The sequence below is a fragment of the Protomyctophum bolini genome (genome assembly GCF_963924005.1).
Source record: "Protomyctophum bolini genome assembly, chromosome: 6".
Classification (NCBI taxonomy): Eukaryota; Metazoa; Chordata; class Actinopteri; order Myctophiformes; family Myctophidae; genus Protomyctophum; species Protomyctophum bolini.
This window is the reverse complement of record NC_137867.1, coordinates 4,657,124-4,669,623: the sequence shown is the minus strand read 5'-3', so window position 1 is coordinate 4,669,623 and position 12,500 is coordinate 4,657,124. Positions and strand designations below refer to the sequence as shown.

The 12,500-nt window shown below is 47.1% G+C and overlaps 1 protein-coding gene across 1 annotated transcript in view; it reads right to left on the bottom strand.

Moving 5' to 3' along the window:
- fer1l6 (fer-1 like family member 6) overlaps positions 1 to 12,500 on the bottom strand; it is a gene marked incomplete at both ends in the record, with an annotated part of 112,298 nt that overhangs the window by 15,030 nt on the left and 84,768 nt on the right. The window contains 9 exons of the mRNA XM_080765628.1: positions 61 to 195; positions 4,036 to 4,179; positions 4,762 to 4,850; positions 5,208 to 5,252; positions 5,670 to 5,715; positions 7,449 to 7,571; positions 9,210 to 9,331; positions 9,604 to 9,796; positions 12,279 to 12,377. Coding sequence (XP_080621754.1) covers positions 61 to 195; positions 4,036 to 4,179; positions 4,762 to 4,850; positions 5,208 to 5,252; positions 5,670 to 5,715; positions 7,449 to 7,571; positions 9,210 to 9,331; positions 9,604 to 9,796; positions 12,279 to 12,377 — 996 coding nt within the window. The remainder of the gene's footprint in view (positions 1 to 60; positions 196 to 4,035; positions 4,180 to 4,761; positions 4,851 to 5,207; positions 5,253 to 5,669; positions 5,716 to 7,448; positions 7,572 to 9,209; positions 9,332 to 9,603; positions 9,797 to 12,278; positions 12,378 to 12,500) is intronic.

Genomic DNA, 12,500 nt, shown 5'->3' with positions numbered 1-12,500 from the left:
CAGACAGACAGACAGACAGACAGACAGACAGACAGACAGAAAGACAACATATTAACTCACAGATACGATGTAGACTCTAACGAGTATTCTCGTGCTCAGGTTGGGAGGAATTCCTCGGCTGATGTGAATCTGTTGACCTTCATCCTGATCTCCATCCTCCTCATCCTCATTCACCTTGTAGAGACAGAACCCACCCTGGAGCGCAGCCACGCAGGCACACACGCAGGCACGCAGGCACGCAGGCACGCACGCACGCACGCACGCACGCACGCAGGCACGCACGCACAAAATAAAAAAGTTCATCAAATTGTAATAATTATCATTATCATTATGTCAGCCACTGAATGAATGAATGACCTTTATTTATATAGCACCCTTCTCAGCACGAGTGCACAGGGTGCTTTACAATAGTACAAAAATAAAACAACTATAACAACAGCAGGCAGCCATTATCACAGAATAAACAGTGAAAAACTAGCATCAAAAAAGACAATAAGAACACACAGATAAAAACACAAACAGTAGAAAATCAAGTGATTATAGGTGACCAAAAGCCTGTCTGAACATGAACGTTTTCAATTGTTTTTTAAAAGAGGCCTCAGAAAGGACAGTTCTTAAGTCCAGGGGGAGGGCGTTCCACAGCCTAGGGGCTGTCACTTCAAAGGCTCGGTCACCCTTTGTTTTTAATCTGGTTCTGGGGACCACAAGGAGGTGCTGATCGGCTGATCGGAGTGAGCGTGTGGTTGTGTAAGGTTGAATCAGTTCGGTGATGTAGGCAGGGGCTTGGCCGTGGAGTGTTTTGTGGGTGAAAGTGTGGATTTTGAAATGTATTCTATACTGTACTGGGAGCCAATGCAGTGAGGCTAGAATGGGTGTGATGTGACATGACTTTTTTGACCTGGTGAGTAATCTGGCAGCAGCATTGTGAACCAGTTGCAGTTTGTCGATGGATGTTTTGTTGAGACAGGTGAAGAGTGAATTACAGTAGTCTAACCTGGAAGATATAAATGCGTGTACGGACAGTTCTAGCTCAGAGTGGGAGATGATGGACCGGAGTTTTGCAATATTTCTGAGGTGAAAGAAACAGTTGCGAGTGAGTGATTTGACGTGGTTGTCTAGGTGCATGGACTGGTCAAAAACCACACCCAAGTTTCTTAGGTGTGGGCGGATGTTTTCCTTGAGTGACCCAATAAAGGAAGCCACACTGTGTGTGTGTGTGTGTGTGTGTGTGTGTGTGTGTGTGTGTGTGTGTGTGTGTGTGTGTGTGTGTGCGCGTGCGTGCGTGTGTGTGTGTGTGTGTGTGTGTGTGTGTGCGTGCGTGCGTGCGTGGTGTGCTTGTGCGTGTGTGTATGCGTGTGTGTAGCCCCTCCCTCCACGGCAGCCATCTTGCCAGCAAGGTGCTAACTAGGTGTAACTTCCAAGTGCTGGAGTTTGGAAGCGCTTGTTGACTATCACTCTACAGCCCATGTGTACCACCTGTTTAGAATGTGCACATAATGCAGGAGGTCGCTTTACTGATAACGAGCGCTTCCAAACTCTGATAATATAATTATCTTACCAGTAAGACGCGCAACCGCGGGAAGTGAACGCAGCTCGTACATATTTGGGTTTTGGACGTATAGCTGCTTTGGGGACTCCTTATATGGTTATGGCTGAGTCATGGTGACACAAATCACTCAGCTCCATATATGGGCACAAAAGCGGGACAGACACACACAGACACACAGACAGACAGACATGATCTGCTAGGTCTCATTGCGAACGCAGTGATTGCGAACGCAGTGAGCACTTACTATGAGACCTAGCAGATCATGTCTGTCTGTCTGTCTGTGTGTCCGTGTGTCCGTGTGTCTGTCCCGCTATCCAAATATGGAGTGTGTTGCATCAGCAATCACTCAGCTCCATATATGGGTACAAAAGGGGCCAGGTCCACTCAGCTCCATATATGGGCACAAAAGGGGCCAGGTCCACATATACAGTAACAGCGGGACAGACACACAGACAGACAGACATGATCTGCAGGGTCTCAGCTGCGTTCGCTTCCCGCGTTTACGTGTCTTACTGGTAGTCTACGGTGTTTTTTTAAGAAACAAACACATTGTAGATAGTAAGATCATAATTCAAGCTTTCCCTACAGCTGCTATGTTGGTGAGTTTGACGTTATTTAAAGAACCACTGCACCACTTTTCAACCTATCTTCATATAATAGGTCCTCACTAATAATCATGAAAAAATGGCACGATTCTTTCCTACTCAGTCTGTGTCTCATAGGAGGGCTGTGGGCAGTTTAGAAACAGTCTTCCAGTGACATCATCATTAGGCAAATTTTCTTTTAAACAAGATTTTTTTTACAAAAATGTTTAGATTATCGTGGAGGCGATTCGCATTGCAACTTTTCAGGACTAGAAAGCCTGCAGTTTCTATATTAGCTTGTATTCCCCATCGATGATGTCACTGGAAGACGGTTTCTGAACTACCCACAGCCCTCCTATGAGACACAGACCGAGTAGAGAAAAATTGCGCCATTTTTTCATGATTATTAGTGACCTATTATGTGAAGATAGGTTGAAAAGTGGCGAAGTGGTCCTTTAATACAATTAGAGAGGACTTTTCTGATTGGATGAATGGGCTGTCTATGGGAGGTTGCATCTAGATAGCACCTTGCTGGCAAGATGGCCGCCGTGAGCATAGCGTCAATAGGACATAAATGTATATAACCTGTCTACCTCTCTGCCTATAGGACATAAAGGTACATGTCCTCTCTGCCTATAGGACATAAAGGTACATGTCCTCTCGGCCTATAGGACATAAAGGTACATGTCCTCACGGCCTATAGGACATAAAGGTACATGTCCTCTCGGCCTATAGGACATAAAGGTACATGTCCTCTCTGCCTATAGGACACAAAGGTACATGTCCTCTCTGCCTATAGGACATAAAGGTACACGACCTCTCGGCCTATAGGACATAAAGGTACATGTCCTCTCGGCCTATAGGACATAAAGGTACATGTCCTCTCGGCCTATAGGACATAAAGGTACATGTCCTCTCTGCCTATAGGACACAAAGGTTCACGACCTCTCGGCCTATAGGACATAAAGGTACATGTCCTCTCGGCCTATAGGACATAAAGGTACATGTCCTCTCGGCCTATAGGACACAAAGGTACATGTCCTCTCGGCCTATAGGACATAAAGGTACATGTCCTCTCGGCCTATAGGACATAAAGGTACATGTCCTCTCGGCCTATAGGACATAAAGGTACATGTCCTCTCGGCCTATAGGACATAAAGGTACATGTCCTCTCTGCCTATAGGACACAAAGGTTCACGACCTCTCGGCCTATAGGACATAAAGGTACATGTCCTCTCGGCCTATAGGACATAAAGGTACATGTCCTCTCGGCCTATAGGACACAAAGGTACATGTCCTCTCGGCCTATAGGACATAAAGGTACATGGCCTCTCGGCCTATAGGACATAAAGGTACATGTCCTCTCGGCCTATAGGACATAAAGGTACATGTCCTCTCGGCCTATAGGACATAAAGGTACATGTCCTCTCTGCCTATAGGACATAAAGGTACATGTCCTCTCGGCCTATAGGACACAAAGGTACATGTCCTCTCTGCCTATAGGACACAAAGGTAAATGTCCTCTCGGCCTATAGGACACAAAGGTACATGTCCTCTTGGCCTATAGGACATAAAGGTACATGTCCTCTCGGCCTATAGGATATAAAGGTACATGTCCTCTCGGCCTATAGGACATAAAGCTACACGTCCTCTCGGCCTATAAGACACAAAGGTACATGTCCTCTCGGCCTATAGGACATAAAGGTACATGTCCTTTCTGCCTATAGGACATAAAGGTACATGTCCTCTCGGCCTATAGGACATAAAGGTACATGTCCTCTCGGCCTATAGGACATAAAGGTACATGTCCTCTCGGCCTATAGGACATAAAGGTACATGTCCTCTCGGCCTATAGGACATAAAGGTACACAACCTCTCGGCCTATAGGATATATAAACTCACCTTGAACTTGCCAACGAACCTGTCGTCCGTAGCCCCGCCCCCGTCCGTAGCTCCGCCCTCTTCCTCCTTTCCTCGGAACAGCTGATAGGTTCTCACCCAGTCGTCGAACGCTCCAAACTCCGCCTCCAACTCTTTGTCATACAGCTGTCAATCAAACAATCATGACCTGATTTATAGGATATAAAATCACCCCTGCTGGGCGGGGCTAGTTTAGAGGGCGGGGTTAGTTTGGAGGGTGGGGCTAGTTTAGAGGGTGTGGCTAGTTTAGTGGGTGGGGCTAGTTTAGTGGGTGGGGTTAGTTTAGTGGGTGGGGTTAGTTTAGAAGGTGGGGCTAGTTTAGTGGGTGTGGCTAGTTTAGTGGGCGGGGCTAGTTTAGTGGGTGTGGCTAGTTTAGAGGGCAGGGCTAGTTTAGAGGGCGGGGCTAGTTTAGAGGGTGTGGCTAGTTTAGTGGGCGTGGCCAGTTTTGAGGACTGGAATAGTTTAGAGGGCGGGGCCAGTTTCGAGGACTGGACTAGTTTAGAGGGCGGGGCTAGTTTAGTGGGTGTGGCTAGTTTAGTGGGCGGGGCTAGTTTAGAGGGTGGGGCTAGTGGGCGGGGCTAGTTTTGAGGACTAGTTTCGAGGGCGGGGCTAGTTTAGTGGGTGTGGCTAGTTTAGTGGGCGGGGCTAGTTTAGATGGTGTGGCTAGTTTAGAGGGCGAGGCTAGTTTAGAGGGCTGTGATTGGCTACCTGCAGTGTGGCAAGTTTAGTGGGCGGGGCTAAGGGAGGACCCGCCTCCTCAGTTCCTCTTCCTTTGTGCTTCTTCTTCTTCTCTCCGTCTGACGACGCGCTCATTGCAACAGGAAGTGACAAAACAGGAAGTAACAAACAGGAATATATAGACCAATAGCATTCAGGAAGTACTTATATGGACGATAAATGTTCGTCGACTACCTTTTTCCACTGACGAAAACTAAATGGAAACTAAACGAAAACTAAGACTAAATATACTCAAATAAAAACTAGACTAAAATGTTAGGAAGGGACTAAAATCCTATATGATTTTTAGTCGACTAAAACTAAACTAAACACTAACACATTCCAGGTGACTAATATGTGACTCAAACTATTCAACAGACTACGACTAAAACTAAAATAGAGATTTGCTGCCAAAAACAGCAGCGAGTCATTCTTACCCAGGCTGTCGACGCCCGCACTGAGCACGCTCTGCAGCGGAGACGCTGGAAACAAACACACACCTCTGATTGGTTGTCCATAATAATGCCTGACTCTCATTGGCTGTACATATAGAATGCCTGACCCTCATTGGCTGTCCTTATAGAATGCCTGACTCTCATTGGCTGTCCTTATAGAATGCCTGACCCTCATTGGCTGTCCTTATAGAATGCCTGACTCTCATTGGCTGTCCTTATAGAATGCCTGACTCTCATTGGCTGTCCTTATAGAATGCCTGACTCTCATTGGCTGTCCTGCATGCACAACAATGTGTTTTAACTGGACTACATGTTGTCTCAGTAACACAGCCCCTCCCCCTATCCACAAGGATGAGCAGTGCACCAAAGCCTTATGGGAATCCTCCCATAAGGCTAGCGCCCTCTAGAGGTAGAGTGTTGTACTGTATGAGAAGAACTTCTTACCTTTATCGAAGATCTGAGGAAAGGCTTGGCCTTCTTTCTGCTTGGACTGGAACACCGACACACGCACGCACACACGCATGCACACGCACACGAACGCACGCACGCACGCACACACACACACACACACACACACACACACACACACACACACACACACACACACACACACACACACACACACACACACACACACACACACACGCACGCACACACGCACAGCATAAGATTTTGTCCTCAGTTCCATGCTGAATTGATTGATCTAGTCAAACCTTAGAGTATATATGAATAGAGACGGCACCCGGAGGAAACCCTGAGGCGAAATGGACATATAGTGGCCGAATTTGTCATTGAAGCTCGAGCCCCGTTGACTGTCATTGCGTGCGTTCATGTTATTATTGGGACCATGGATGACACGTTGAACGAATGTTTCATACGTGAACGCGTGCAAATGACAGTCAACGGCCATGCAGCGCGTTCATGGGTTTGGGGCAAATCCATCCCAGAATGCATTCTATTCCTATATACCCGGAAAGGAGGAGTGAAATCGCCTCATGCGCTTTTGAGCAACTTAATGCAAGTGGATGGAAGGAGAACTCTGATGCCGTCTCTATTCATATACTCTGAGGGCTGTATTTTGCGTGTCTTAAGTACCAGGTCTTATTCCCTATAACTTGAGTAAACTAAAGACCTGGAGGCGTGATCAATGCCATTTGGCTATTCTGAGTGGCCAAAGAGCATTGATCACGCCTCCAGGTCTTTAGATTACTCAAATTAGGGAATAAGACCTGGTACTTAAAGGGACACTTCACCCTTTTTGCAAAAAAATATATGTTAATGACGTTTAGAAGCTTTAGAACACTTTCCTGGGGGTCTTTATGTGTGTAATATTGTGGTTTTAGATATTTTAGATTGTAGCAGTGAGCCTGTTGTCTCTGATGTCATGGACACTGGGCTCACTTCCTTCCTGGACTACATGTTGTCTCAGTAAGACAGCTCTCCCCCCTATCCACAAGGAGGAGCAGTGCACCAAAGAATTATGGGAATTGTAGTCCAGGAAGGTAGTGAGACCAGTGTCCATGACATCAGAGACAACAGGCTCACTGCTACAATCTAAAATATCTAAAACCACATATTACACACATAAATACCCCCAGGAAAGTGATCTAAAGCTTCTAAACGTCATTAACATATATCTTTTTGCAAAAAGGGTGAAGTGTCCCTTTAAGACACGCAAAATACAGCCCTGAGAGTCAAACCCACAGAATTCATTGTGTTTTCACACATGGTCAAATGGTGCTGCTGTTATCTATACTGCACGGGCTCCCAAAGTGGGGTCCAAGGACCCCTAGGGGTCCTTGAGGGAGTTCCAGGGGTATACCTATAGCTCAATTAGAGATATATAAGGAACCAAATGGACCCTTATGGGTCCATTTGGTTCAGTGTGTACACATGGAACCAAAAAGACCCGTTGGTTCCATTTGTACACTCTCTGAGTTAAATTAACAGTGTTTTTTTAATAAATTGGGGTAGCAGCAATAGAAATGCCATTAAATCGGGGGTCCGTAGCATAATGCGCGTGCAACTGGGGGTCCATGAAATGGATATGCTTCAGAATCACTGCTAGAGCCGTAAGAATCCTCCCATATCGGGGTTACTGTCTGTCTGTCTGTCTGTCTGTCTGTCTGTCTGTCTGTCTGTCTGTCTGTCTGTCTGTCTGTCTGTCTGTCTGTCTGCATGCATGCCTGGCTGCCTGCCTGCCTGTCTGTCTCTCTGTCCTACCTGTCTGTCTCTCTCCTTGGAGGCGTAGTATTTGCTCCACCAGTCCAGAACGTTGTCTCCTGTCTCGTCAGCGATGGTTCGTCTTCTACGCTTCGTGGAACGGCGCGTCGTTTTCCTGGAGGCCTGGCGCGCACACACGCACACACACGCGCACGCATGCACACGCGCACACACACACACACACACACACACACACACACACACACACACGCGCACACGTCTGTGATGAATTCACTCATTTGAACATATTCCTTGTATGCAAAGTAAGACTTAAATGAAATTGCGATTAATCACAAATGAATCGCATAATTATTTTATCCGTGAGGTGACCACCGCTCCGGAGCTGAAATAACGTTGAGCGGTGGTGACTAAAAACAGAGAGAAGGGCTGAGGGCGGTGGCGGTGGTTTGCTCTTCACCGCGGCTCAGTGACGTCATGTTGTAGTTTGGTGGTCACCTCAGTGACATCATGTTGTAGTTCGGTGGTCACCTCAGTGACGTCATGTTGTAGTTTGGTGGTCACCTCAGTGACATCATGTTGTAGTTCGGTGGTCACCTCAGTGACATCATGTTGTAGTTCGGTGGTCACCTCAGTGACGTCATGTTGTAGTTCGGTGGTCACCTCAGTGACGTCATGTTGTAGTTCGGTGGTCACCTCAGTGACGTCATGTTGTAGTTCGGTGGTCACCTCAGTGACGTCATGTTGTAGTTCGGTGGTCACCTCAGTGACGTCATGTTGTAGTTCGGTGGTCACCTCAGTGACGTCATGTTGTTGTTCGGTGGTCACCTCAGTGACGTCATGTTGTAGTTTGGTGGTCAACTCAGTGACGTCATGTTGTAGTTCGGTGGTCACCTCAGTGACGTCATGTTGTAGTTCGGTGGTCACCTCAGTGACATCATATTGTAGTTCGGTGGTCACCTCAGTGACATCATGTTGTAGTTCGGTGGTCACCTCAGTGACGTCATGTTGTAGTTCGGTGGTCACCTCAGTGACGTCATGTTGTAGTTCGGTGGTCAACTCAGTGACGTCATGTTGTAGTCCGGTGGTCACCTCAGTGACGTCATGTTGTAGTTCGGTGGTCAACTCAGTGACGTCATGTTGTAGTTCGCTGGTCAACTCAGTGACGTCATGTTGTAGTTCGGTGGTCACCTCAGTGACGTCATGTTGTAGTTCGGTGGTCAAATCAGTGACGTCATGTTGTAGTTTGGTGGTCACCTCAGTGACGTCATGTTGTAGTTCGGTGGTCAACTCAGTGACGTCATGTTGTAGTTCGGTGTTCACCTCAGTGACATCATATTGTAGTTTGGTGGTCACCTCAGTGACATCATGTTGTAGTTCGGTGGTCACCTCAGTGATGTCATGTTGTAGTTCGGTGGTCACCTCAGTGACATCATGTTGTAATGAGTGTGAACTTACAGTGTCTGTGTGCGTGCTCGTGCATGTGTGTGCATGTGTGTGCGTGTCTGTGTGTGCATGTGTGTGTGTGTGTGTGTGTCTGTGTGTGCATGTGCGTGTGCATGTCTTTGTGTGCGTGCTCGTGCATGTGTGTGCGTGTCTTTGTGTGCATGTGTGTGTGTCTGTGTGTGCGTGTGTGTGTGTGCGCGTACATGTGCGTGTGCGTGTGCGTGTGCCTGTGCCTGTGCCTGTGCCTGTGCCTGTGCCTGTGTGCGTGCACGTGTGCGTATGTGTGTGTGTGTGTGTGTGTGTGTGTGTGTGTGTGTGTGTGTGTGTGTGTGTGTGTGTGTGTGTGTGTGCATGTACCTTTGTCTTCATCTCTTCCGTTGATGCTTTGATCGGCACTGAGGGCGGAGCTTCCTCCTCCACGGTGATCAGCCAGTCCTGATTGGTCGACGGGACGGCGGAGCCGCTCTCCTCGGACCGTCCTATTGGCCCAGGGCAAATGGCAGTCAATCAATCAATCAATCAATCATCATCAATCAGAATCATCACAGCTTTAAACAGTGGTTCCCAAAGTGGGGTGTGGTTAATTAATGAGTTAATTACCTGTAACGAGGGGGGTGTGGTTAATTAATGAGTTAATTACCTGTAACGAGGGGGTAAGTTTAACTAATAATTAGTTAATTACCTGTAATGAGGGGGTGTGGTTAACCAATAATTAATTAATTACCTGTAACGAGGGGGTGTGGTTAATTACCTGTAACGAGGACGGTGCATGGTGACACACGGGGGAGGGGCTTGAGGGGGAGAGGCTTGGGGGGCGGCGTGTATTTTAAGGACTTCAGGTTGTTGATCACATGACTTCCCACCAGCGTGCTGCGTCCAAACGCCCTCCAATCAACAACCGTTATACTGAGAGGTGGGTGGAGCCTCTCGTCCTCTGGCAACTCCTACAGGAGAGGAGAGCAGAAATACATGGGCCCTCATTTATCAATCGAGTGTAAAATCTGCCACAGATTCGAGTGCAGGTTTCGTAGTACACCCACGTCGCCACGGCATTTATAAAGTGATCGCAAACAGCTGATCCTTCCTTAATTTCGTTCTCACGTTAATAAATGTGACGGCTGAAATCTATCTGGCACGCCCTATGAAATCAAGCCTCGCCCTCGTTTTTGCGACCTGAAAACGGCAATACGTTTACTGAAACCATGGCAACATGAAAAAATAGGTTTCTCCCGTGCCTTGCTGCGCCTCACTCTCTCATACACACGCACAGACGCACAGCACGCACACGCAACTTGCAAGCTGCCCAACTAACTGGTGTGTTGTTAAATAAATAAAAAACGAACACCTGCATGAATTAAATAAAGTTGTAGGCCTACCCTGTCTGTTTCTCCTCTCGCTTCCCTTATTGCTGCCCGCCTCACGGTCCTCACCCCCGCACGCCACGCACGCACGCACATATCGCAATTTGCAAGCAACTTTCACTGTGTGTTGTTAGTTGTATATTAAATTATTAAAGTATTTTTAATTTAATATACAACAAGATATATTAGTGAACGAAAACCTGAACCTGAACCATAATTAAATAACAAATAGGCACACACACGAACGGTGACACGCTGCTGTTTTGCAGGTGCTCCTCCTGTCCTGTCTGTCTGTCTCTCTCTATCACTGTGGTCCGTCCGTGACCAACTGCATGCACGTTCGACAGTCTAATTAGATTGCCTCGCAGTCGCTGCAGTGGCTGCAGGACTGTCAACGGTCAATTATATTAATGTGCAGCCAAAATATATGGTAGCCTACTGGTGGTGGTGGGCTGACTGGCTGGGTTAGCCTATACCTATCGCCGATGCGGTTCCCATGCACTTGCGCTGGGCTGGCACGGCACATTTGACATTCCAGTGACACGTCAGGTTTATTAAACGAGGAGGAGATTGCATATACCGTAACTCCAGAAAGACAAGTGCTGTTGGCCTGCTGTAGATTACAGTATATAGGCTACCCATGCATGTTGGGACTCTCCGCAGCTGCATTGCACTATAGGCTACTTTCCAACGTCATGGAAATATTCCAGCACAGACAGCCCAAATCCGCATGTATGCCGCATGGACATACATGCAGCATGAGAGAGGCTATCATGTCGTCAAGGCAGTCATAATCAACGTTTATGTAGTGATTTCTGATTTGATCATTGATGAACGAATCATAAACATATGGATGAAGGCTTGCCGCTTGCATGTGTGCTGGTATGTGTTGGCGACGCACGCCGCGCGGTCCCGTCCTCCCGAGCCCCGAAAATGATCTCGCTTTTATCTGAACTGTCAAAACTGTCAAAACCTGTCTAAGCACTTACTTAAATGGTGAATGATTAAGTCCCTTATACGCCTATAGCCTGCTAGTACTTACTACAAATAGGCAGCTGTATGCTTGTCATTGTCACTTGGAAATAAAGGCGTGCAGTCCATTTATGCCTTTTTTTAATAAAATAAGCTAACACAATCATAAGCCGCATCACCGCATGCGCTCCAAAAAGTTGCTTGCATAACAAGGCCAGTAAATCACTGTTTGATTAAGCACAAACTAATACATTGTAAACATGTTATATTGTTTTTAATTGCGCGATTTTAATTACTTGTAAAGTTGGAAATCTCTCCCTTTTTTTTACATACACATACCGTTTTATATTAACATTTTAGGAGAGAAAACATATGTTTAGATGCCTGTGACAGCGTGTCAGCAGTTCAGACAATGCTGCTCCGCAGCTCGAAGACAGAAAAAAAATGCGTACGCCAGCTGAGAAGCAAACGTGGATTTTGTACGTTGTCACGTTCAATTTCAAGCTTTGGCGGAAATGGTAAATGTCAAAAATGTCGGCAATTTCGGCGTGCACCCATATTTTGGCGTACGCACGGTTGATAAATGAGGGCCATGGAGTTTAATACAGCTGGAGGGAGGGGAGGAGAGAGGATAGCAGAAATACATGGAGTTTAATACAGCTGGAGGGAGGGGAGGAGAGAGGAGAGCAGAAATACATGGAGTTTAATACAGCTGGAGGGAGGGGAGGAGACAGGAGAGCAGAAATACATGGAGTTTAATACTGCTGGAGGGAGGGGAGGAGAGAGGAGAGGAGAAATACATGGAGTTTAATACAGCTGGAGGGAGGGGAGGAGAGAGGAGAGCAGAAATACATGGAGTTTAATACTGCTGGAGGGAGGGGAGGAGAGAGGAGCGGAGAAATACATGGAGTTTAATACAGCTGGAGGGAGGGGATGAGAGAGGAGAGCAGAAATACATGGAGTTTAATACAGCTGGAGGGAGGGGATGAGAGAGGAGAGCAGAAATACATGGAGTTTAATACAGCTGGAGGGAGGGGAGGATAGGAGCAGGTGCGTGCGTGCGTGCGTGCGTGCCTGCGTGCGTGCATCTCACCAGTTCTATAGTGTCCACTAGCGTGGTGAAGTTTGGGTTGTTTTTATATTTCTGAATGACTGACGAACGAAGAGCTGCCCCCCCGCACTCTATGAACACCTGGCACACACACACACACACACACACACACACACACACACACACACACACACACACACACACACACACACACACACACAGCAATCCATGAGATAAACATTACATGAACAACATAACCCAATC